The 26983-nt window shown below is 36.0% G+C and overlaps 1 protein-coding gene and 1 long non-coding RNA gene across 6 annotated transcripts; one reads left to right on the forward strand and one right to left on the reverse strand.

Moving 5' to 3' along the window:
- The first annotated feature begins 20933 nt into the window (after positions 1-20933).
- On the forward strand, positions 20934-22987 carry LOC137721176 (isoflavone 3'-O-methyltransferase 4). The gene is made up of 4 exons (XM_068460282.2): positions 20934-21433; positions 21812-22122; positions 22215-22279; positions 22459-22987. The coding sequence occupies exons 1-4, from the start codon at positions 20994-20996 to the stop codon at positions 22753-22755; spliced, it is 1113 nt and encodes a 370-aa protein (XP_068316383.2). The 5' UTR covers positions 20934-20993; the 3' UTR covers positions 22756-22987.
- An 821-nt stretch (positions 22988-23808) lies between these two features.
- LOC148699100 (uncharacterized) lies at positions 23809-26781 on the reverse strand. Of its 5 annotated transcripts, none has more exons than XR_015963792.1 (3): positions 26377-26781; positions 26051-26291; positions 23809-25075 (listed from the first exon to the last, which is right to left on the reverse strand). It is a non-coding gene; the product is annotated as an uncharacterized LOC148699100 (long non-coding RNA). The 5 variants fall into 5 exon arrangements; XR_015963793.1 differs by having other exon boundaries at positions 23809-24107; positions 24729-26291; XR_015963794.1 differs by having other exon boundaries at positions 23809-26237.
- Between the last annotated feature and the right edge of the window lie 202 nt (positions 26782-26983).

The raw sequence follows: 26983 nt of genomic DNA on the forward strand, positions 1-26983 counted from the left end.
CAGTAGGTTTAACAGATTTTTCAACACAAGTATCCAATAGTAATATTCCCATTAGGAAAAATAATTTAATTATTCAATTATTTTTAAGTTTGGCTGAAAAATTAGATCAAGTTGAAGAACAAATAGCAGAAATAAACCAAGTTTTACATAACTCATCTTCATCACTTCCGCCATCTTTGTTAGATAAGTTAGAAAATTTAACTTTAAGTACAAATAATAATAGAAGACCTAAGCTAAATCCTTTTGATAACAGAAAATGGAACTCTTTAGGAAAAAAGGAAAAGAAGTAGTTAGAGCCAAAGATATTTATCCAAATGAAGAAGAAGCACAAGAATTTATTAGAAGAGGTTTTGTGTGACAGCCCGTTCCGGATTTTCGAACCGTAGGGGTGAAATGACGATTTTGCCCCTATTATGGTTGTTTCATTGTGTGGTTGTTTTTGGGTATTGCTTGGCTGGTTTTGGACACACACCACACTCACTCACCCTCTTTCCCTGCCCTGTCTCGAGCCCTCTCTCTCTCCCATTCCTATTCTTTTTGTACGGACACAACCAAAACCCTTGAAACCTTCACAGATCGAGGAAACAAATTACATATTCATGCTCGTGAGGTCCGTAGGAGTTCAACCATACCCATTTCAGGTAAGGATACCTTCGTTTTCATGTCGAACTTGGGATACCGCGATTTGGTCACTGTTCATGCACACGTTAATTCTTGTGTTTTTGGGAATTTCAAGCTTGTAGGAAGCTTGGTGAGGTCCTTAGGAGGCTCGGGGTGGTTCGTTTGAAGGTTTTGGACATCGGGATCGTGAGTTTCAAGCTTGGCCGGAGTTGGTGGTGTTTTCCCGGCGAGATTCCGTGGGTTTTAGTGCTTGAAAGTGGTATGGATTTGTTCCTCTTGTTGTAAGCTTCATTTTGGTACCAATTTTGTGAAATTTGGTTGAAAAACGAAGAAGATACAAGGTTTTGAAGTTTTCCCGGTTTTCCGGCGCCGGAGTTTGGCCGAAGAAGATGACGGAATATTCCTAACGGCGTTAACGGAATCCGTCAGATTTAACAGAATATTCCTGACGACGTTAACTGACGCCGTCAGTGTGCCAGGCACGTGCCTGCGCGTGGGCGGCGCGTGTGGCCGTGCCTTGGCCTGCGCGTGGGGGCGCGTGCGGCGTTGAAAAATTATTTTTAAAATATAGGGATGTTCCTGAGGTTGAGTAGATCACGTTGGTGTATTCATACACCCCATTTGAGCATTGTATGAGAAGTTATTTCGTGATGTTGGTTATGTGTTTTAAAATTAACGTTTTTATAGTTGTTTCGCATATAGGTGAGACCTATCCCGATGACGAGCGCGGTCACTCGAGGCAAGGGGGTTACGACCCTTCTACATACCAGTGAGTGGGCTTTTGGTTTTCCGTATATACCTATATACTTATACTTTTCCCAGAAAGTGAAATGAAACGTTTATACGTTTATATGCCATGCTTATTGTTTGCCATTTATTTACGCATTATTAGTCGCATATGTATATGTGTTTGGTGCTGCGGACGCACAAGTAAGTGCCAGGTGAGTTATGATTTATGTTTATGTTCAATAGTGATTTGAGATGCATAGAGAGCTCATAACCTGCACCCCCGGTGTTAGTGCTCCCGCCCAGAGTTGGGCACAGTCCTTCACGTGATGTTCACCTCCCACACCACACGCTCATCTTGGATCCAAGTTAGGTGCACAGTCCTGTCGTACAGACCACTTTAGGTGGCTCCGACTCGTAGGTGACCCGCGATTATTCGCCCAGCCTTCACGTGATCGTAGCACTTAAGCGTACTTATTATACACCTAGTCCTGTCGTACAGACCACTTTAGGTGGTTCCTACTCGTGTGCAGGTATAGTTAGTGAGTTGGAGATTTGAGCTCTAGATTCAGTCGTACAGGTCACGTTAGGTGACTCCGGCTGACAGATTACATGGCATTGATTTGACATTCCCTGAGCACTTGCATTCTATTTAGAGACCTTTGACATGGCATATTTCCGAGCATGATTTATATATATGTATATATTCTATTTTTCTGGGAAGTATATAGGTTTTACGGCGATGGTTTAGAATCTTGTTTATGAAATGGTTTTTGAAAAGCTTTGTTTTTGCCCACTCACACTTTTGTTTTGCGCCCCTCAAGGTTCTAACACTTTTGGTGGCTCCCCAGAGGTTTTTCCCGGCATATCTGACAGATTATCACCAGTGTAGGACCACCTTTGGGTGTGTTTATGTAGTGTTGTTTCTCCCGGACTGCATTAGGTCTTTATGCTCTGAACTTTGTTTTCACACTTACGCTTGCACATGTATGTTCTTACTGTGTGTAAAGCTGGTTTTTATTTATTCGTACTTTTATTATTATTTTATTAGCTTCCGCACTGTGCACATGGTTATGTCACTTTCACGTGACGGCCAGCATGCCCTGATCTTGATCGGGGTGTGTCATTTTGAGAGAACACAGAAAAATAAATATAATTTGTATCAATTAAGTTTATTTGAAAATAGAAGCAGAATTGTAAGTAGCATCAATCAACATGAAGTTAACTATATTGATAAAGAAGTTACACTTAATTTAATTAGTAAGGAAGCAGTTACTTATTTAAGAAAATCACAATTTAGTCAAATTCATATAGGAACAATATTAATTGGAATAGTAGGATTGACCAGGGCACAAGTAGGCACAAAAGCTTTAGTATACATAGATGACGATAAATGGGATAATCAACAACAAGCAGCAATAGCAACAGTTGAAGTAAATTTAAGTTCAAACTTAGCAATCATAGGTTGTATTCAAAATTATGTTATGACAATAAATGAATTTAGTAAATATATTAAAGTAAGCAGAGGAACAAAAAATTATAATATGAAAGGAAAGTATAAAAATTTGTGTATTAGCTTAATGGATATTGGTAAAGTGTCTGATAGATATAATCAGAAGTTTAATTTAGAATTTCAAAATTTAGTTCAAACATTTGGTAGTAAACATGTAAATATGATAGAAGCAAAACCCGTAGATAATAGCTTTTTAGAAGGAATTCAGTGGGCATTACCTAATTTACAAGTAGCAAAAAATAGACAACCAGATAAAGTACAAATATATGAAACTAGTACAGGTCAAGCAACAATTAGGTTTAGTAATTACAAGTAACTAGAAAAAATAGAAGAGGATGAAAGCGAATTCGAAAATGAGAGTATTCATATGACTTTTGATAATTTAGATATTAATTTAGTTGAGAAATTTTTTGATCATATTGTAGATAAGCTTATATAAGATATTGACCATTTTGATGAAGAACAATACTTAGAAAAATATAATACATATGATTTAGGACTACATAGAATTTCAAATGAAGAGATGAAAACTTTAATTTTAGAAATAGGAATAGAACATATTTTAGGACCAAAAGAATATAATAATTTATTAGAATTAAGAGCAGAATTCAAAGTAGAATGTAATCCAGCAGAAGAAAGTAGTACATCAGGAGTCGAAAGTCCAGGACATGCAAGTATAACTGATCAACAATTTTTGAGACCAACAAATGAACACTATAATGAAGGAGCACTAGTAGACCACATAGAAGAAAGCATGATAAAGCCTAGAAAAAATAGGATTCCATATTTGAGAGGTTTAGAACAAATTAATATAGCAGGTAATATATTAAACTTAGATAGTGTAGATCCACAAGATTGAGAAAGAACGATTGAGAGATGGGAAAAAGGTTGCGTACATGCAACATTAATGTTAGATTTTAGTAATTCACAAAATATGTTAGATAAATTTGAACATACTTTAGATGGTTTAGTTTTTTATTATTTCCAGTCATGGAAAGTCCAAAATCCAGAACAGCATCAGGTAGGTAAAACACATTTTAATATTGATGGTTTTGTTAATTTGATTAAACAAGAATTTTTAGACCATAATAGGTTAGATGGCAGAAGTGAACAAGAACAAAAAAGAGCAATTAGAAATTTAAAACAATTACAAATTTGTGATTTATAGTATATAGCTGAATATACCACAGATTTCTTTAAATATTTAGGAAGAACAGGAGAATTAGTGATATTAATTCATTAGATACTTATATGACAAAAATTAAAGGACCAATAGGTGAAAAGATTTGGAATGAATGGCAAAAGCATACAAAGAAAAATGATACTGCAATAGGACCTCGAATTTAACATGTATATGATATACTTAGACAAGAGTGTAGTCAAATAAAAGCTAAGAGAAAAATTAGGAAACAATTTTACATGAGTTATAAAAATATAGATTTACCACAACAATATGGTTGTCATAAGAAGAATAAGTTTAAGAAAACATACAAAAAGAAATATAAATCATACAAACCATACAAACAGCATAAGAATTTCAGCATAAAACCTTCAAGAACATATAGGAAGAGAAAATATATTCCAAAACAATTTTGAAAAAGAAGTGGTAGACCTTGAATTAGAAAATATAAAGCACCAAAGGATAAAAATAGCTGTAAATGTTATTCATATGGAGAAGCTGGACACATTAGATCTAAATGTCCAAATTCGGTAAATAACCGAGAGAAAAAGTACATTTAATGAAGTTGTTTAAGTTAGAAGAAGAGTCAATATACAGTTTAGATGATTTAAGTGATAATGAGAGTATTTATAGTATAGAAAGTATAAATATGATAGATTCAGACTATGAAGATTCAAGTAGCATAAATAGCGATTTAGAAGAGTATATGTGTGCATTCCTAGAAGAACAACATGAAGAAGAGTATAAATACATTAATTTAGGTTGGCTAGAAAAATGTCATAAGTGTAGTAAATTAGTTGCAAATAAATACTATAATACATATTCAATATTTTATGAAAAGTGTTATAGTAATAGGTTATTAGAAGTTAATTCAGCAGAATCACAAGAAAATACTGAAATATTAGGAAATATTGTTTATAGTATAGAAAAACCAAAAAACAGTTCTTTAATTATCATAAATTGTGAAATAGAATTAGCAAAAAAACATAAGATACAAACAACATCTATGATAGATACAGGAGTACAAAGAGTGTCATAAGAGAAGAATTAATACCAGAAAAATATAGACAAAAATTAGCAAAACCAGTAAGAATAACACAATTTGATGAGAAACCAGTTTACTTAACACATTGCATAAACAATGAGTCTATTGAAGTCGAAAAACAACAATTTAATTTACCATTAACATTTGTGTCACCAGTAGGATTATACCCATTCATTTTAGGTTTGAATTTTTTGAAAAGCTTACAAGGTTTTTTATTTATGAGTCCTAGCATAACATTTTTCAAAAGAGGTATTACAATAACCGACCAAAGTAATATTGTAAAAGCATATAAAAGTATAAGTATAGAAGAACCTAGTAGTCAAGATGGTTATTATTTAGAAAACTCAAAAGAGGATGATGAGCATAATGATATAGACGAGTTTGATGAAGAAATATTTGAACATGAATATCCGATTTTAGAAGAAAAAACTCGTATAGAAATATTATAGTTAGATACACCAAAGAGTTTAGAAGAATTATTACAATTAGCAGAACAAACTAGAATTATAAGAGAAGACCCTCAGTTGCATTGGAATAAAAATAAAATATTAGCAAAAGTAGATATAATTAATCCAGACAACTGATATGTCTTGTAATTTATCAGATAAACAAGAGTTTGAGCAGCAAATAAAAGAGTTGTTAAATTTAAAAGCAATTAGACCTTCCAAGTCTAGACATAGATCAACAACATTTATTGTAAGAAAACATTCAGAATTAAAAAGAGGTAGGCTAGAATAGTTTATAATTATAAGAGGTTAAATGATAATACATATGAAGATAGTTATAAATTACCAAATAAAGATAAGCTCATAAATAAAATTCAAGAGAGTAAATATTTTAGCAAATTTGATTGTAAATCAGGATTTTGGCAAATATGATTAGCAGAAGAATCAATTTAGTGGACAACTTTTACTTGCCCAGAAGGACATTTTGAGTGGCTTGTTAGAGCAACTCCACCCCTATCCACTTTGCGCTAGCACCCAGCCCATTTATCCACTTAATTGAACAGTAATAGACCCAATGAACAGTAATAGGCCAAAGCATCTCCACCCCAAACAAAATGTGCTGGCACCTAGTCTAAAAATGCGCTGGCACAAACGATCTCCACCCCTACAAAATGCGCTGGCACCCAGTCTATTTAAAATATTAAATAATTTTTTTATAAAATAATAAAAAAAAATAGTTTTAATTTCGGATAGGATTTTTAACCAATCTCGTCACGCCACGTGTCATTATCCGAACGTACTATTTTTTGAATAGATTTCCGCTAAGATTTTCAACCAATCCCGACAACCCACGTGTCACTTCCTGTTTACAATAATTTAGGCAAGATTTCGATAAGATTTTTAACCAATCTCGTCACGCCACGTGTCATTATCCGAACGTAATATTTTTTTAATAGATTTCCGCTAAGATTTTCAACCAATCACGTAGTGCCACGTGGCATTGTCCAGAACCTCATTTTCTTTTTTTTTGTCCATATAAACCCTACATTCCTACATCCATCCTCACACTAAACTCAATCTTTTTTTTTAGCTCAGAATTCTTCTTTATCGTTTTCAAATCTTGAGTTCTTACAATGTCTTCTTCAAGGAGAGCGTATAAACAGTTGCAAGAGCAGCAGAAAAGGTTGTTGGCACAACAGGAAGAATTGGTCAATCTTGACCAAGGTGGAGGTGGAGATGAGGCCTTCGCAATGGAGGAGGATGAGGATGATCACCATAGAAGGCGGAGGGCCTCACATTCCCGCCGTATCATGGAAGCTATGGGTCAGATAGCCAAACCCGGACGTGCGGCAAACATAGATAGAAGAAGGGAAAGACGAGGTAAAGATCTCTTGGAAGATTATTTTATTCCCAACAGCGTTTACCCTGATCATGTTTTTAGACGTCGTTTTAGAATACAACGAAGTTTGTTCGCTAAAATCATGAGTGATGTTTGCAACCATGATCCATATTTTGTGCAAAAAGAAGATGCTTTTCATGTTCTAGGTCTTCTTCCTGAGCAAAAAATTACGGCTGCCTTGCGAATGCTTGCATATGGAGCATCTGCAGATCAAGTGGATGAGATCGCAAGGATGGGAAAAACAACAGTTCTGGAGTCCCTGATGCGGTTTTGCTCTGCAATTGAAGCCCTCTACACCAATGAGTACCTTCGGCAACCCACGACAAGGGACATGCGAAGGCTTCTGAGGAAGGGTGAGATGCGAGGCTTCCCTAGCATGATTGGAAGTATCGACTGCATGCACTGGACATGGAAAAACTGTCGTGCATGGCAAGGAGCTTATGGCGACAGAAAAGAAGCCAAAAGCATCATTCTGGAAGTGGTGGCTTCTTTTGATACATGGATTTGGCATGCTTTTTTTGGTGTTCCAGGAGCTCAGAATGACCTAAATGTCCTTGCCCAATCTCCAGTGTTTGACGAACTGCTACAAGGGCGTGGGCCGAGATGCACATATTGGGTTAATGGTAATAAATACGAGGGACCATACTACCTTGCAGATGGTATTTACCCAAGGTGGTCAACATTTGTCAAAACAGTCCCACACCCGCAGAATGAAAAAGAGAAACACTTCGCAAAGTGTCAAGAAGGGTGTAGGAAGGATGTCGAGCGTTGTTTTGGTATCCTGCAAGCTCGTTGGGCCATTGTCAGGGCTGCAGCTAAAATGTTTGATGTCGAGGCTCTTCGATCCATCATGATGATGTGTATTATTCTCCACAACATGATTGTTGAAGACGAGTATGATTATGATGCCGTCGATGAATACGAGCCGGATCCGATGAACAACTCAAGAACACAAATCTACTATGCTCATGACCGGATCGAAGATCCCGTGCAACACGAGCCGTTGGAACGAGATGGATGTTACAATGAATTGATCGTTCAACGATACACTTCATTGCAAGAGCCATACTGGCACATAGCCTGCCAGAATGACTTGATTGACCATCAGTGGAGATTGTACGAAGGCGAAGATAATTAAAATAAGGCTTGTGGTTGAAGAATAAAGTGTATTGTTTTTTAAGTAATCTTATTTAGTGTGTTTGCTTTTTTTTTTTTTTAAGTTTAAATGGTGAGGTTATGTAATTTTATTTGGTGTTTTAAGTTTAAATGGTGAGGTTATGTAATTTTAAGTTTAAATGGTGTTTTAAGTTTAAATGGTGAGGTTATGTAATTTTAAGTTTAAATGGTGTTTTATGTAATTTTATTTGGTGTTTTAAGTTTACATAAGAAATTAAATAAAGTTCTAAAAGTAAATAAGAAATTACATAAGAAATTAAATAAAGTTCTAAAAGTAAATAAGAAATTACATAAGAAATAAAATAAAGTTCTAAAAATAAATAAGAAATTACATAAGAAATTAAATAAAGTTCTAAAAATAAATAAGAAATTACATAAGAAATTAAATAAAGTTCTAAAAATAAATAAGAAATTACATAAGAAATAAGAAATTACATAAGAAATTAAATAAAGTCTGTAGAGTTAGGATATGTGGTGCTAGGATCTTGGTTGCTAGGATTTCTGTAGCTGGAACCCCCTTGACTTGTTTCGGCATCTCTTGCACGCCTCATTCGCAGGACATCTCTTTTTTCTGATGTCCAAAAATATTTTGAATTCGGAGACAGTCCTACTAGAGACTTGTTCATAGTGTCACGATCTGTTTGAGCCATCCTTTCTTCTCTAAGCATCTCATTCTCTCGATGAAGTGCTTCTCTAATCATCTCGTTCTCTCGATTAACTATTTCTCTTTGTCTCTCAGCCGCCGCATCACGAGTCTCAGTAGCTGCAATAATTGATGCCATAGCAGCAGCTTTTTCCTCATCTCTAGTCTTTTCCCATGCCATGTTCAGTTCACCTTGACGAGTAAGTTCCTCCATATATTTAGTGTAGTCATTTTTGGAAGAACTACCTTTTTTCTTTGATGCCTTTTTACCTTGAGGCATGAGGGACTGACGAGTCGGTTGGGTCTCTGGCACTTGTTCAGGCATCCCTTCCGTGTCTTCAAATGTGTTGGCTTCTTGTTCGGCTGTGTCTGCTACTGGCGAACTGTATAGACCCATACCGTGCATGACAACTTCTGGACCGGTTGCCACAATTTGGTATTTAGGGCAATCTTTGACAATTTGCCAACATTCCCATTTGTTGAATGATTTGTTATGGTTCTTTGCATTGTAGAATGCTTGTGCTTGTAGTGTCTATAAAAATTACATAAAAATTACATAAGTATTGTGGAATGCATATTACATAAAAATTACATAAGAAATTAAATAAATTAAAATATTGATGTGGGTGGAATGCATATAAATAAATAAAAATATTGTTACCTCATCCGCTAAACTTGTCCCACTACGCAAATTACCAGAAGCATGAGAGAGGGCGTTTTTCCAACAAGTAAAGGATGCGTTGAGTTTTTTCCAACGACCTTGAAGACCTTGACTAGATCTTGCATCTTTTCCATGTACATCGTTGAACGATTTCGTAATTTTACTCCACATTTCTCGCTTATCCATCTCATTACCCGTAATCGGGTCATGAGTAGTGCGAACCCAACATTCACACAATCACTTGTGTGATATGGGTTCAATCCCGCTCACATGCGCACTTTAAATTAGTTACTTTTAGGTTTTAATTTCTTCACATTTCCACCTCACTACACTTTATGGCTTCGTCACCTTTCAGGTGTTGGCCAGCACATTGCAATTTGAGTATCTAGATGGTCATTTCGGATCGGGGTGTGTCATCACATGTATCCACGATTGAGAATCACCGACGCCCAACTCTTGTAGTTGTTCGTAGAACAAATATCTGATCATGTATTAAATATGAAATTCTATAACCTTTGTATAGACTTTGAATGTTTCCACAGAATCCACGTAGAGTTTTGACCCGTAAAAAAAATAAAAATAAAAAAGAGACTCCGGATAGAGTTTTGCAGACTTCTATAAGAATTGCACTTGTAGACTTAGGTGGAAGTTTGATCGAGCCTATGGGAATTCAACAAACGTTTGGTAGAATTCTAAGGAGTCCCACTTATAGATTTTTATATGTTTGTTTTTTTGAAAGAAAATCGCATTGCATCACCGTGGGCTACATATTCTAGCTAGATAATTAAAAATATTGGCAAGTTTGAGTGCATGAATATTGAACTGTATTCAAACAGGGTTATGGTGACATGTAAAAAAGACGTGCGTATAAAATAGAGGAACTAAAACAAAAATTCAAATCTCAGCGGCACAAAGTAAACGCACTTGATAAAAATAAAATTTGTTTCCATGTAAGAAGTCTTGAAATAGACGAGTTGGAAATTGAGAATAGAAAACTCTCTTCCGCCGGCCTCTGCCTTCGGCTTTGAAGTCGGCGGCAATCGTCTTGAAATCAGTTTTGATCTCTTGCCTCTCACACTCCCTTTTTTGGTCTCTTCCCTTTCGCATTTCGTTCACTTTATTTGGTGTTGAATTGTAGTCTTAAAACGTTGTAGTTGTAGTGATACTTGGCCGGTCCTGAGAATTTGAGAGCCCTAAACAAACTTTCGAAGTGGGACCCTAAAGTTTTCTAACCTCCAATTCTTTTTACATTGATATGTATGAAAAAGAATTTGCTAAATACATAAAAAGTCTATTTCTACATGATATTTTTGTGTGTTGTTTGAAGGGATTTTTAGTAGCTAATTAATTTTAGTAGTTATATACACATAAGTTTTTGTGTTGGGACCTGTTTATATTCTGAGTTGCGACTCAGACCAAAATTTTATTGATATGAAGTAAACAAAGCATTAACATCGTCGCGAAGGTAATTAAAAGTTAACCAACCCCAGAATGAAATATTGTAGCACTATCAGAAAAAAAAAATGATTATTTTTTATGTTGGAAATTTAGTGTCAAAACTTTTGATTGAAAATATATGTTGCCTAGTTGTTAATAAATAGATGAGTAATGCTCGGTATATCAAAATTTTAGACCATATTTGCAAATCATGTGATGTGTCTCAAAAGAAAATAAGTACGTTAATCAACGCTTAAGTAATATTTCATTCATCAACAACTACATCATATATTTTAGAGAGATTTAACAAAAAAGGTTTGAGCCAACCTTTTCTTAACCAAAAAGCATCTACAACTTTTATTTAATAAAAAGGGCTTGGAATTTAATGAAAAAGGACAAAAGTTACATAAAACAGGCCGAAATCAATTAAATCCCACGGGCTGAAACAAAGCCCAACATGCAACATTAAATTTTTCTTCCGGCTTTGCCCCTGACAGAAATTAACCCACTTCTGATAATACAACTTCGCATTATTTACGAAATTGCCATTAAGCCCGTAAAGTCAACTAAAACCAAAATTAATTTAATTTTCAATTCTTTTTCCAGTAGCAAACCATTCTCCCAATTAAAACCCATGTCATTCCACTTCCATTTTTCCTCTCTCACGTCCACCATCCCTGCTTCCATTTTTCCTCTCCACATTTCCCACAAACTAAAAATATTACTTTTCAAATTCAATTTAATAAACAAGAAACTTATCCCATTTGAAGCTGTCAATAGTCTAGACTTCCCATGGAAGGAGTAGATTTTGCGTCAGGATGCAAGAAGGGTGTAGAGGAGCAGGTCACCCTGGAAAAGAATACAAGGAGGGAGATAGTTGTGTGGAGGAAACTGGCATTTGGTTGGTGGAAGGTTAATTACGCTGGTGCATAAAGAGAAGAGACGGGGATTGGTGGTACGGGTTAGGTGATTAGAAACAGCAGTGGTTGGTTCCAATTGGGAGGAGGTCGTGGTGGAGTGAGGGCAGCCTCCAGTTTAGCCATCGAATCTATAGCGGTGAGGGAGGCCTTATGGGCCTAAGTTGAGAAGGGAGCAAGTAATTGTGGAGTCTGACTCCCTTAACCTCATCTTCTGACTCCTTAACCTCGTCTTTGTGCTAAATGGTAAAGAAATATATGATGCTGCCATTGAAAGTTTAATCAGGCGAGGATCCTCATTCCAAAATTATAACCTTCATCCCCAATTATTAGTCTACTATTAGTATTTTAATTATTAATTTATTAGCACTATAATCAGGCCTATAAATATATGTGCATCCACCATAAAATACCATATCAAAATCGTGTTGAAATGCTTATTGAAATAATAGAATCAAAATAAGATTAATATAAATTTCATTTAAGTTATTTACAATGTCAGTTTGAGATTGTTGTGGGTTTAAAAAAGTTACTAAACGAGTATTACACTATTTCTGAAACTGACTATTTCTGAATTGAACATGGGTAGTACGCTTTTTCTGAAACTGAACACGAATATTACACTATTTTTTAAACTGAACACGAGTACTATACTATTTCTGAAATTGAACACAAGTACCACACTATTTATGGAACTGAACACAGGTACCACACTATTTATGAATCTAACTATTTATGAAACTGACTGTGGGTACTACACTATTTTTAAAACTAAATAGGGGTATTATACTATTTATGAAGCCAACTATTTATGAAACTGAACTCGAGTCATATACTATTTCTGAAACTGAATATTGGTACTATCAATATAAAATGTATGCACATAAAAATCAAAGTTTATAATAACATGAACCTCCTCTCTTGGCAACTTCAACCGAAACTTCAAACAGCCAAAAAAAAAAATTTCACAACCAAAATATTATAAGAGTCAAGAAAACTATCTTGTAATCGGTGACACTACTTGATAAGTACATAATGGGCAAATTGTACTATATAAACACATGATAATTTATCTATTGCACCATTGAGACCTTTAAAATAATATATTTGTTGCACGTAATTTTTACTTACAAATAAACATGAATACTACTAAATGCAATGACATTAGCAAGATGAACCGAAGTTAATTGAAGGTCTAAACTCGAAATAATAAGAAATATCCAAACCAAAGCTTAAAGAATAATAGTTATTTGGTTAAAGTTTCACTTAAGCTTGACAGAATATATAAAATCAAGCAAAAGCTTTGTCACCCTAATGCATGTAAACTCAAAACTTCGATTTCGATAACTCGAAAGGCCGCAAATAGAGAGAAAAACACAAAAAACAAAATGCAGAGCCGTGCCTCACACAAATAGCTCTTGGCAATTTTGAGATAACAGTTCACACTTCACAACCAAAGGCAAAGCTGATAAGGTTTTCTGAATTTTCAATCAATTTTGGTGGCCATAGGAAAGATTGATGAACTTTAGATATTGATGGTGGACTGACATATATAAGAGAAATAATAATAATCACTAAAACAAGTTGTGCTCTTAAACCTGACGGGGTCTTCTCGAAACGTGATTTTAGTTCAACCATGGATCCGTCCACCCGTCCATATAGCTATAAAGCATCATGCGGCATCTGAAATATAACGCCATCATCGACAGATGAAAGCTTGTGGATATCAGGAAATTGAGTTTGATCTTGAGGTTGCCAGAGATGGTGAATGCGAGCGCCTTGGAAGACGTGGATGGCTTTTGTGGTTGTAGAGACGGTGGGTTTATGAGGTACTGAGATGACGTCATGGCGGACATGGAGGAGGAGGAGGAGTGCAGGCAGGGAGAGAGGAGACGATCTCCAGATGAGAAGAACACCCGTGATGGAAACGGAGAACATAAACTGCCAATACTGACGGTAGGGTAAAATTGGAAGCTCAATAAATTATTTATTTGGGCCAGTTTTTATTGGGCTGGTTTGATATTGTGTTTTTCCCTAATCATTAAATAAAGTTATTACATGGTTTTTTTATTAAAATTCAAAGTATTGAAGTCTTTTTCATTAGTTTTCCTAATAATTAAATAGTGGCTAAAGCCACCCTAACGTCAGCGTTGCATCACCTAGCCCTCGAGCTCTCAGGCCACCAATTCGAGCCGAACCTCTCACTCGGGCCCCCCTCCCCAAACGTCCGCATGGGCTGGAGGTTGTTGCTGGGGCTATTGCGTCTTCAAAGTCGCCAGTCCATCGGGCTCCAGCTCCCGCTGGAGTTGCTCTCAAAAACACCTATGTATGTGAGCATGATCAAGAAAGTATTTTTCTTAAAACCACAAGGAGATTTGTCATGGCAACATGTTTACGTACATATCTGATGAACTAATAATTAGGTGCTTATAAATGTATCTCATAACTTAGTAGCGGAATAAAGCTTGAAAAATGTGGTTGTTTTAATATGTAGTCGTCTTGGCAATTTGTAGTCTTCTTCTTTGTTTTGATCAATGTAATAAGAATTATAGTTTGGAATCTGTTTTTCTTCTTTCCTCGTCCTTAAAAAGATGTACTCATACAATTCTGAAGTGTTTAGAGGTTCGCAAGCAGACACATTTGGTCATATATTCATTGACTCTAATCCTCTAAAGTCATTCAAGGTTACATAAATTTATGGCTACTAAAAATCAATTGCGCGGGTGTTTTTTCCTAAAAACAATTACTTGTACAATTTTGCAGTGTTTGAAGTTCAACAAACAGCACGCAGTATTTGAAGTCTTTGAAGGCTACGACAATTTATTGCTACTAAAAAAACCAACTATGCGGGTGTTTTAAAAAAAAAAAAAAAATATTATCTACACTAGGGAAGGGGTGACTCAACCTCACAATGGGCTTGCAATAATGTGGTTCAAATTTTCCTATGACAAGGATCGAACCGAAGCCATTTCACTTACAAATGAAGAGGAATACCACTAGACCGTAGTACTTAGTGACAACTAAGCGGGTGTTTACTTCCTAAAACCAGGTACTTGTACCAGTCTGAAGTGTTTTGAGGTTTTCAAACAGCACGCAATTGGTTATAAAACTGTGTGGGTTCTGTCTTCCTAATGCAATTCTAAAGTGTTTGGAAATCCACAAACAGCACACAGTTGTTATATATATATCGACTCTAAAACCCTCTAAAGTCTTTCGAGGTTATGTCAATTTATGGTTACTAAAAATCAACTGTGTATATTTAGGGCTCAGATTTCTACTTCTTTTTGTTCAAATAGGGTTCAATATTTTCATTTTGCAAAAATAATTTGGTCTTTATTGCTGAAATACTTTTACTTTTACACAATTAGTAGAGTCTTTATTGCGAAACAATTTATTTTTGCAGACTGAGTTTGCTTTTAAGTAAATAGTTAACATATTCCACATAGAGACCTAACCACCTATGTGAAAATTTCTCCTTTTGACAAATTCACTCGTTTGACTATAAAAATAATGAATAAAAGAATTAGGCATTGCAAAAGGGTCCCAAAAAGGATGAGAAAAGGGCTTCTGCCAAGCTAGGACCAGTGCTTGTTGCCCGACTATTGCAACAATTGTAGTGGCTCAATTGTCTTCACTAAAGCAGCACTAAAATGAAGCACTATTGCACCCCCCCCCCCCCACCAACAAAAATACATTCAAACACTTTTTTATTAGTTAAAGTAGAAGTAGACCGCTTGTAGTTGCAAACTTTTAGCCAATAGAGTTCCTTTAGCTGAGCCTTTAAGAGCCATGCGAAAGCAATATCATGAACGTATGAGAGGAAGATGAACATGCTCCAAGTAGGCTTGTTTCTACTTATTATATCTTATAGTTATAGTAGCCCTGTGGATCCACCATCCTAGAAAGCTTTTTTTTTTTTTTTTTTTATTCATCAGATAAAGTGAATGAACTATCTTACTTGGGTGGATGAGTAGAAAGAGGCATCTTACGACACCCCTGTTAAGGGAGAAACTTTCATATGTAGAATGTTGCACATCAAAAGAATCCGAGTGCTTGCTAGTAGTTTAATTGGCACGTTTTAAACATTAGAACAAGAAATCTCGTGACTAATGGTTGGTCTTTCTCTCGATAAAAGACAATGCATAGACTGCGGTACTAGTCAAGCATGAAAATGCAATCATTATAAAGTGGCTTTGAACAATTCAGATTGTTTTGATCGTATAAGGAAAAATAAAGTCAAGAAAGAAGACTAAGCTTAACCAAGGAACTCTATATAATTCCCCACTTGGATTATGAGTAATAAACATGGTAATTCTAATTTATATTCACAATATCTATTGTGGATAATTCTCATCCACTCGAATTTAGGATTCTAAGATCACCTTAAGGAAATGAACAAGAGCAAGGATTCCGGACCACTCAACGAAATCCAACAACATCGGGTTCCGGACCACTCAACGGAACCAAAATATCAAGCGGTTTTCTCGTAATCTACCCAGACCTATTATATGTAAAGTCAATGCCTACATTATGGGATTGGTGCACTGGCAATTCAGGCACTCAGATACGCTGCGAGGCGCGGGTGAGTGACAATAATATAAGCATGTGATACAATAATAAAACCAGCCATCAATCATAATTTATAAACCTTGAATATAAATCATTCATAAGAAATCAATACCAAACTTTTAAAAACTCCAAAGGAGTCACCCAAACATCCAACGGTTCGTCTGAAACAATCACAACATCTCACAACCATATTCTCATAGACACAATGAAAAGTAGGGTTAGAGCGACACAGTTCGGCTGAAGTCTACATCTTTGAAGCTATTTCAATCCTTAGAGCGACAAAGTTCGGTCGAAGTCTACATCTTTGAAACTATTTCAATCCAAACTCAATGAAACCCAAGGGGGATGCGATCTCGGACCATCACTCAACGGAATCGTGGAGTGGAGTAGGAAGATTCCGGACCATCACTCAACGGAATCCAAAAATCATCACTCAAAGGAATCGCGGAGTGGAGTAGGAAGGATTACAGACCATCACTCAACGAAATTGTGGAGCACAATGCATAATAACCAATCAATGAAACAACACATGAATCAAGTTACTCAAGTTATAAAAGCTCAACGAAACAAGAAATGAAATAATGAAACGAGCGTTGAAAAATGTTTCGAAGCAACAAACCCCATGACAATGGGTTAACGGTCCACCACTAGCCCTCACCTTTCATCAAATCAAGACAATCATACAAAACAAACCATATTTCCAATATGCACGTCAAATCCCACTTCATATAACTACATCAATGGCTAAATATAAAAATTAACAATTTATAGGAAACATAAATATAAAACCATTTCATATTCACATATATTAAAGTCACTCACATTTCATCATATCATACCATCTATGTAAATCAACCACCTTTCGAATATGCACGTCAAATCACATATCACGATCATCATCAGTACACAAGCCAAATCATATTTAATAAACATAGGTCTATGGCTAAATATATATATATATATATATATAAAATCACATTTCAATAGAAATCACATTATAAAACCAAGTCATATTCACAGGTGATACCAATATAAGAAATCAAGGTAATAACCATATCACATATATTAAAGTTTGGTGACGATCCAACGATCAGATCGTCGATTCATACTTTTACCAATTAACGTATCGTAGAGAATTTAGGTTCCAACCATCAACCTATGTCATACAATTATCAAAACTGAGCTTAAGGCATCTAATTTAGCCTAAGAGTGACATCGACGGCCCCCTAGCCACGCACCACTGTGGGTGGCGATCGGAAAAATCCAACTATTTCCAAATATTACCAAAATTTACAGAAATGAAGATCTCAAAGAGATGAACAACTTTCATACCTACCACAAAGTCCAAAAGTGGACGGAAGAGAGTCAATTTTGCCCACAAAACCGACAGGTGCCTAAAACTTCCCAACGTCGATTCGTCGTCTACAGTGGTCCAACAGGGTCAAGGTTGGTTGGGATTTTCTCCTGGGAGTACTATTGATTTTCGTTGACTTTCGTGGCCTCAAATTACCATATATCGTGGTTAATCAAGGTGGTTCATGGGTGGGTTTTGTCGAGGGGAATGAGAGCTTCAAGATGGTGGTGGTGGCGTCGAAAATGTCCACCGAAGTTGGCCGGAATCGACCTTGGAAAATGGGAGCTCGCGGTGGGTGTGGGTCGATGGGAAGGCTACTCCCCCCTCCCCCCCCCCCCCCTATTTTCTTCTTCTTCTTCTTCTTCTTCTTTTCTGATTTCTCATTGGTCCTCCATCCCCTTTTTATTTGATTGGTCCCTTTTTCTCTTTACTTAAGGCTGATTAGTTAGTCTTCCCACAAGGTGGGAGTTCAAATAATTTAACTACCTTTAAATAACCAACTTCAAACGTCCATAATTATACCATTATAATTCAAACTCGCAAACGGATTTCGCCTATACGTTTGTGGGATCGAGCTCTATTCAGAAATATAAATTGTGACCTCGAAAGATCTACGGATTTTAAATCATTAATTTCTAAACTTCAAACTTCGCAACTGGTTTAATTAAAATCTAAATTCAAATAAATTAATATAAATTCTTGAAAATAACATAAAATTTCAATAATAACAATGCGTAGATTATAACAGTGAAATCCGGGAGCGAGGTTTCACAAATACAGTATCGTACTGAAGTATTGATAAAAAACATGACACTGTATATTTACTTAAAACACTACTATTCGGACAGATGTATATAATTCACTCTCCTAATAATGGCGCACAGTTACAAATAATGTTCAATAATGCTTTATAACTATTTTGAGCTGCATTAACATATCTTTATCCTTTTTACGCTTGATTTGAACTTTTTGGGAAAACTTGAGCTATTAAGAGCAACTCTACTCTTTACTCTTTAGGATGATAATTGCTCGTGCTATTAGGTAATTACTGGCTTAATGAACAGTAATTATCTAAGGACATCTCTATTAGAAATAAATTGCCCGGGCAATTGGCATTATTTTTTTTTTTAATATTATGATTAATTTCAAATTCTATTCCTTTTTTTTTTTTTCCATTTTTTAATTTTGTTCCAAATGAATGATATAGACTGTTGGATTACAATTTGTGCACTTCAACATCCCATGTTGTACCACGTGGGCTCAACTATTTTTCAGATTTTTTTTTTTTTTTTTTGAGTTAAAAAAGGTAGATTCATGTGAACCGTCAAATCTAAGAAATTCAACCATCCATGTTTGAACAGAAACTGAGTGTGCCTAAGCGCAGGTCCTGCCAACACTTTTTGGTCATCTCACTCTGCCCACTCGTGCATAAAGGCCACGCACATGATGCCCAAAAAAAAAAAAAAAAATTAAAACGTGACTAATGCTGGACTGACCTAAAGCGGACAAAGGGGCAAGAATGACCCAATTGCTTGGTCTAGGGGTGGTGTTGGGCCACTGAATGGCCCCACTGATTTGGGTGGGCTGGAGCAGTTTTTGTTGGGGTAAGAGGATTGCATCACCCAATTGCAAGGGGAATTGTGAGGGGGTGGTGTTGCTCCAAGGAATAAGCTGGTTCCGGCCGTTCCGATATAAGAAACCGTATATATTTTCCCATTGTAGAACTTCAACCTTCGCTAACTGCATGTGTGCGCTTTTTCTAATTTTTAAGACCACTTCTCATTCTGCTTAATGATTTCATCTGTTACCCCTCAATTTCTCGATGCTGCATGTTCAACATTTCAGAGCTTCTAGTTAACAGTAACAATTAATCCAGTACTGTGTCTTTGTTATCAAATATTTAAGAAATAAAGGATCAAGTGATCAACTTCTCATAATATATATGGTCATACTGATGTTGGATCAATATTTTTTATTTTTTATTTTTTTTTGGCTTACAGTGGTGTAAGTAAATCGAAACCTTTTGTTTAACCACTTGAGCTAACTCGCAAGGGCGTCCGACCATTTCAGAGATAGCAACAATCATGCCGTTGATTTGATGAAAAATAATAATTCCAACAGGTATGGGCTTAATTGATTCAAGGTTGTAAATAACTGAAAAATGCATGGCTCTTCTCTACGAATTCGTAAGCAACAACGGAGTCAAATTTGGTGAATTATGGAGAGTTTCAATGTCTTATCAAAAGTTATCATGAAATCGGAACGACGTCCACCATCTTCTTATAAACACCTTTTTGGATAAATAATCTGAATGTAACTTCCAAAAAAATTCTTCTTGCTTGATAATAAATTTCTCGGGTCTCATGAATATAAAAAAATAAATTTAACTCGTCACTTGATATTGTTATTTAGTTGTACTTATTATAAATAAAAGATGTTAAGTTCTAATTTCGTAAATAATAAGTTTAATAAAAGATGTTGAGTTCAAATTTTGTAAATAATAAGTTTAATAAGAATTTAGTATGACTAATCATTTGACTGATTTAGTCCAAATTACAGTATTAGTGTAAAGGCGCATCATTTTAACCAAAGATAACCATAGCTAAAAGATTCGCACGTTTGTCTTATTTAAACTTGCAATCAGTAACAACGTACAAAACTCGTCGCATCATTAGGTCGACTCTTCATTCATTGGTACAGAGAGTCAAATGAATCAGTTATTCATCAGCAACTTTAATTGAAGTGGTTGTTGGAGACTTTTAGTTTGCTACTTGGACCAATGGTTTTAACTCCTGCTCTGAAAAAACACTCAATTTAATATTCAAATTTGTGGATTTGGATCTCATTCAATTCTAAGTTGAGGGGATCTTAATGATTCTCACATTCTAACTGTTTATTGTATATCGTACGATTAAAAATTATTTAAATTTTTTATTTAAGATTAAACACAAATAGTATCAATAAACTATCATGATGTGAGGATCCCTACAAAAGGGATCCGGATAGGATCCTCATCCCAACTTTGTATGGTGTTCATGTAATAGACTCTACGCTCACTGTCATTCAAAATTATTTCCCATTACTTAATTTGACTATTCAAGGAATCCATGCCCGCAGACAACTTTGTTTAATCCCAACTTGTTAGCTATAATATATCAAGTATGAAAATAAAACAATAAAATAAATCCAGTCAAAAATAAAACAATAAACAATGAAAATGGCAGAACACTTAACCTAATAAATCGAAGATTTTTTAGCATATAAATCAATGTAGACAGCTTAGCTAGATGCACAAGCACTAATCCAATGGCTTCTCTAGAGGAACCAAAAGGCCTTCCTGACATTCCTCTTGACGATGAAGCAAGGAAAGAAGAAGAGAGCTACTGCCATGCACTGCAGCTGGTGGTTTCTTCGGTGCTGTCCTTCTCCATGCAGTCAGCAATTGAGCTTGGCGTTTTTGACATCATAGCAAAAGAGGGTCCAAATGCCAAGCTCTCTTCAGCTGAGATCGCAGCTCACGTCGGAACCAAGACCCCTGACGGACCCATGATGCTAGATCGCCTTCTAGCTGTCCTGGCCAGCAACTCCGTGCTCGACTGCACAGTTGTTAACGGTAAACTTGACAAGTGTTTCCGGAGGCTCTACAGCCTTACCCCTGTGTCCAAGCACTTTGTGACTAATGAAGATGGTGTTTCCTTAGCCCCTGTGTTGACTATGGTTCAAGACGAGGCCTTCATAAAAGGCTGGTATGTTTTTTTCGTCCAGACTTGTTGCTCAACCACATTTTGAAAATTGGGCATGTTCATGTATGTATGAAGAGGATCAAAATGTGTCCCAGCTTCGTATGTACATGAATGTGTCCCATATTTGTTCAAGGATAAGATCGGAAATAAGGTTTACGATTTTCATTCCAAAATTTTTGTCCGATCAAAATTTCCAAATCCGAAACTGTTAAATTATTTTAGAACTGGAGTTCTCTCTTTTATGGAAAGGTTTATATTTGATCAGAAATTTTAATGGTAGAATCGAAAATTCCTAATCTAACTAGCACTACCCCTAGTCTAGATCTAAGAATACAACATTAAAGTAGCTATAGCTAACTCTAATTTTGTGAACATCGACAGGCGTAAGGTGAAAGATGCAGTTATTGAAGGAGGAATTGCATTTGACAGAGCTCATGGCATGCACCACTTTCAGTATCCAAGTGTCGACCATAGGTTTAATGAAATATTCAACAAGGCAATGTTCAACCATAGCACCCTAATTATGAAGAGAATTCTCAAGCTCTACAAAGGTTTTGAGCACGTTACGCAGCTTGTTGATGTTGGTGGTAATTTGGGAGGGGCAATTAGTCTAATCACTTCTAAATATCCACATATTAAGGGCATCAATTTTGACTTACCTCATGTTATAAAACATGCATCCTCTTATCCTGGTATGACTTTAAATTTATAATATTATGGCCTATATATAATTTGAATTCTATCTTTTCTGCGTAATAAGAGATTGGAGTCGTTTATTTTGCAGGTGTTGAAAATGTAGGAGGAGACATGTTTGAAAGTATTCCAAATGGGGATGCCATTTTTTTGAAGGTGAATTTTAAACTCCTCATGCATTATTTTTGTTTGACCTGAGAAAAGTAGTAATATAAATTGGAATTTTCTCTTTATTTGATCTTTTATACCATGAGAAGCTTTTTTCCAATGAATATCATTAACCGAAGCTTTTCTATTTAAGTAATAATTCCATTTTTGTTGGGACTATTTTGTAGTACATACTTCATGACTGGTTGGATAAAGACTGCATAAAGCTATTGAAAAATTGTTACAATGCAATTCCAGACAATGGAAAAGTGATCGTGGTGGAGGCACTTCTCCCAATTAAGCCAGATTCTAACCTATCTGTGAGGACCAACGGCCAACTTGATCTGCATATGATGACTCAAACCCCTGGAGGGATGGAGAGGAGCCAAGAAGAATTCATGGCCTTAGCAACTGCTGCTGGATTTAGTGGCATCAGATATGAATGTTTCACTGCTAATCTTTGGATCATGGAATTCTACAAGTAGAGGAGTGTTGTTAAGGTTCATGGTCCTGATAATCCCACACGCAAATACCTAATAATCCCATCTTTTTCTTTTTCTTCTGAAGTTTATTTTCTGTCATACAAAATAAGAATACATTTTTATGTATGTGTGACGTTTGAAGGGGACTATTTTTGTGTGTTGTTCAAAGGGAATTTTAGTAGCTAATTAATTGCAGTAGTTATATACACATGAGTTTTGTGTTGGGACCTGCTTATATTTTGTGTTGCAACTTAGACCAAAACTTTATTGATATGAAGTAAACAAAGCATTAACATCGTCGCGAAGGTAATTAAGAGTTAACCAACCCTGGACTGAAATATTGTAGCACTATCAAAAAAAAAAAGATTATTTTTTCTGTTGGAAATTTAGTGTCATAACCTTTGATTGAAAATATATGTTGTCTAGTTGTTAATTAATAGATGAATAATGCTCGATAGGTCAAAATTTTAGACTATATTTGCAAATTATGTGATGTGTCACCAAAAAAAAATCAAGTACGTTAATTAACGCTTAAGTAATAATTCATTCATCAACAACCACATCATATATTTTACAGAACATAATTTAAGTAAATAGTACTCGTACACTAGTGCAAAAAACAGTTTGCACGACGCAAGTCCTTCGTTACCCAAAGTCAAAAACCGTCGCGCAAAAATTAGGCCAACGAAACCTTCGTTGCACACCAATTGTCGCGCCAAGGCAATGAAAGCACGGTTTGCGCGACGAAGAAGTAACCTACATCGCACAAAGTAGTTTTACTCGACGCATTTTCCTACATTGTGCAAAGTGTCTTTGTGAGACACATGTCCCTACGTCACGCAAAACTACTTTTTGTGACGTAGATTATCTGTCGTGCAAAGACACTTTGGGCGATGCAAGTTACTTCTTCGTCGCACAAACCCTTAATTTTTTTGGCAAAAATATTTTTTATTTAATTTTTAATAAATATTGTAATTAAATTCTAAACAATAATTAATATACCAATGGAAATTGAGGCAAAAAATATATGCTTTTTGGTAAAATTTCCACTGAGCATTGTTTAAAGAATATTTTGTATTATCAGTAATAAAAACAAACGTATATAAGATCAATGTGGTAAAGCCAATACATTCATTACAAACCTAAGATATGTGTTTGAACATATTAACACACGTCCTCGAACTCCAAAAATACAAACTTGAATTCTTTCGAAGATGTGTAGATAAAAGCATCTTCCCTTTTGTACATACAATGTATGTAGCTCCTTCATCACTCCTTCACATAGCTCCTTCATGTATCTCACTACTTCATGCAGCTCGCTACAGTTTGTGTAGCTCCTTCATCACTCCTCATATCTCAACACACCAAAACCACACAACCACAAGTTTAATTACAATACAAATATCAATACACCAAAACCACACACCCTCTTTGTTCTAAATATGAGCTGCGATGTGATAAAATGTAATAATTGAGCTATTTCTCACTTAGACTCCAATAGGTTGCAGAGAAGATATAGGATAAAAAGATAATATGCAAATTAAGGGAACAAAGGCAATACCAAAGTTCGTTACATTTAATAGTTCTCAATGCAAATTGAAAGCTTAAGTACATGGAAGATAAGGTTGGCTTGTAGCTACCATTTGAAATAAAAGCAGTAATTCAATGATTAAATTGATTGACATCATGATAATATCATCAAGTTCATAGCTTGCCAGCTAAGGTAGAGAGAAAGTTCAAAAGGATAAGAGGTCGTCATAGTTGGCAATTGGCACATGATTTATATATTGGAAATCTGCCTTAATCCAATTATTAATCCTAAAAGTGTATCTTACGACATAGGCGCATTGCAAATACGAGACAAAACCCCTCATCTGATAACTCTCAAGCAAGCATGTAGCTAAAGAAAGATAAACAGATTATGCATGCAACAAATAGCTATTTTAATTATGTTTCTAATTTTTAAATTCTCATACCAGGAATTTGAAATGCTATTTGAAGATTTTGGAGGGTTTGATGGGCTGTACATGAAAATGCTTGCCTGTGGTATTCCAACTGCTGTTCACCTGATGTGGATTCCTCTTTCTGAGTTGGATATCCATCAACGATTTCTCTTACCCATAAAGCTCGACCTCAATCCTTAAATTCAGAGAACTTGTGAAAAGGCATGTTTTCAGTTCAACTGCAATCATTGCCCTCCGTTCAACATCAATACCTTTTAATGGTAGTTCCCTCTGGAAAAATAGATTCACAAAAACACCCATTTGCTTGACCTCCGTGTACTAAAAATAGCTTATCAGTTTGACAGCTTTCTCTGATGCATCTCCCGGATCCCAAATAGGCCAAAAATCAAGGTTATGAGTGAACCAAAGATAGAAATCAGCATGTAAATCAATAGCCAAGGCACCAAAATTGCTTCTAGGTGACCTTCGAGAGAGCATGCTAAATCAAAATAGGTGCCCATAGTGCATTCACTTTGTCTCTTAGATTTTTCATCAACCAAGAGAAATAAGATTGAAGCAGTTGGTAGTACTATCCATCTAACCCCCACATTCTCAATTGCCTTCGCAACATGATCAAACTCCACATTTTGAAATTGGGAAAGCTCATTCCATTTGTATTTATAATTTGGGGTTGGCTTCCAGGGAATAGCAAAGGCAATTGGTGGTATACTTGTAGCATATTGGTGAAAAGTAGCAGAGATTCCTTGAAATTTACTTACTAAAAGCTCAACAATAATTGTGCAACCAGAGGGATTCCAGATATAATTAGTGCTCTCGAAACTGTAGAGGTCTCTCTAGTGAGATATTTCCATTTTGTCTTCACTACCTTTCTCAGACATTTTCTCAAACAGTTCCAATGTATAAAAATATTTCTTCACAAATTTTCCCACAAGATACCAATTAACCCATCCACATTTATCAGTCAAGAAATCTTCATACATGATCACAATAACACCAGTATGATATGCCGGAATAAACTGCAAAATCCAATACCATTTCTACCCAACATTCAACCAAATTAAAGTTTTCCAATTTCTACCCCACATTTTAACCAAGTTAAGTTTTCTAATTTCTATCCAGCATTCAACCAAATTGAAATTTTCCAATTTCTACCACATTTTAACCATGATAAAGTTTTCTAATTTCTATCCAACAGTCAACCAAATTGAAATTTTCCAATTTCTACCACATTTTAACCATGATAAAGTTTTCTAATTTCTATCCAACATTCAACCAAGTTAAATTTTTGCCTAAGAGACGGTAAAACAAGAAGGAATTGAAAGCAAAAGCAGTACCAAAAGTGACGGCCAAGAAGGAGGCGGCGGGAACAACGAAGGAAGCAAGCTGCTTGACAGGAGCAACAGACAATGAGCCTCCGTTCTGCGATTCTCTGTACACTCTTCGAACACCGGATGGCCTAGAAGCGGCTTTTACCGCTAAGCATCTCCTCCTTCGCGGTAGGATAGCAAGTAAAACCACGCCCTGCCCACGATAGCCCAGAAAAGCACTCCTAAACCTTTGAGACCGCAGTAAAATCTAAGAACCGAATAGGAGTTTTAGTATTCAAGTAAGAGAGAGAGAGAGAGAGAGAGAGAGAGAGAGAGAGAGAGAGAGAGAGTACCTTGGGATGAGACCAGAGAGAGATGGCGGAAGTGGAGCCCATATGGTGAGAACAAGCTGAAAGTTAGAAGAGCATAGAGGTAGGGTTGTTGGAATGAACGAATACGTCTATGGAGGTTTGTTGTTGTTGCAGAAAACGAAGCAGCTGCGCGACTCTGGAGATTGTTATCCACGGTCTCGCGAATCGAAGTCTCGCTCACAGTAACCATGCCAGAAAAAGGAGGTGGGTGGGTGTGCACAGGAGGTAAACCAGCATTCGAGAAGGATAAGGAGGAAGGATGAGGAGGAGGCTGGCTGGGTGCAATCGCAAGGAAGGCTATGCGAGACAGAGTGAGAGAGATGGCGAGATGAGCGAGAAGGATGAGGAGGAAGGTCTCTTTTCCATTTTGTCCATGTAATTGGGGAAAATTCAAAATAAGCGCCTACTTCTTACAATTGGACCACCTTAGTTTTAACAACTTAGGCGACGTAGGTGCATCTTCATCGTGCAAAACAGTTTTGCACGACAAAGACTGTCATCGCGCAAAGTTATTTTGCGTGATGAAGGTGCACCTACATCGTGCAAAGGACGATTACGCGACGCGGCTTGTGCGTCGTGCAAAATTTTA

The sequence above is a fragment of the Pyrus communis genome, chromosome 1, assembly GCF_041283825.1.
Source record: "Pyrus communis isolate YQ-2024b chromosome 1, ASM4128382v1, whole genome shotgun sequence".
Lineage (NCBI taxonomy): Eukaryota > Viridiplantae > Streptophyta > Magnoliopsida > Rosales > Rosaceae > Pyrus > Pyrus communis.

Excerpts from the sequence above, each read along its gene's own strand:
- LOC137721176 (XM_068460282.2), top strand. The coding sequence starts at position 20,994 with ATGGCTTCTCTAGAGGAACCAAAAGGCCTTCCTGACATTCCTCTTGAC. Across the intron at positions 21,434-21,811 it reads GAGGCCTTCATAAAAGGCTG|GCGTAAGGTGAAAGATGCAG; the intron begins GTATGTTTTTTT and ends GAACATCGACAG. Across the intron at positions 22,280-22,458 it reads GGGATGCCATTTTTTTGAAG|TACATACTTCATGACTGGTT; the intron begins GTGAATTTTAAA and ends ACTATTTTGTAG.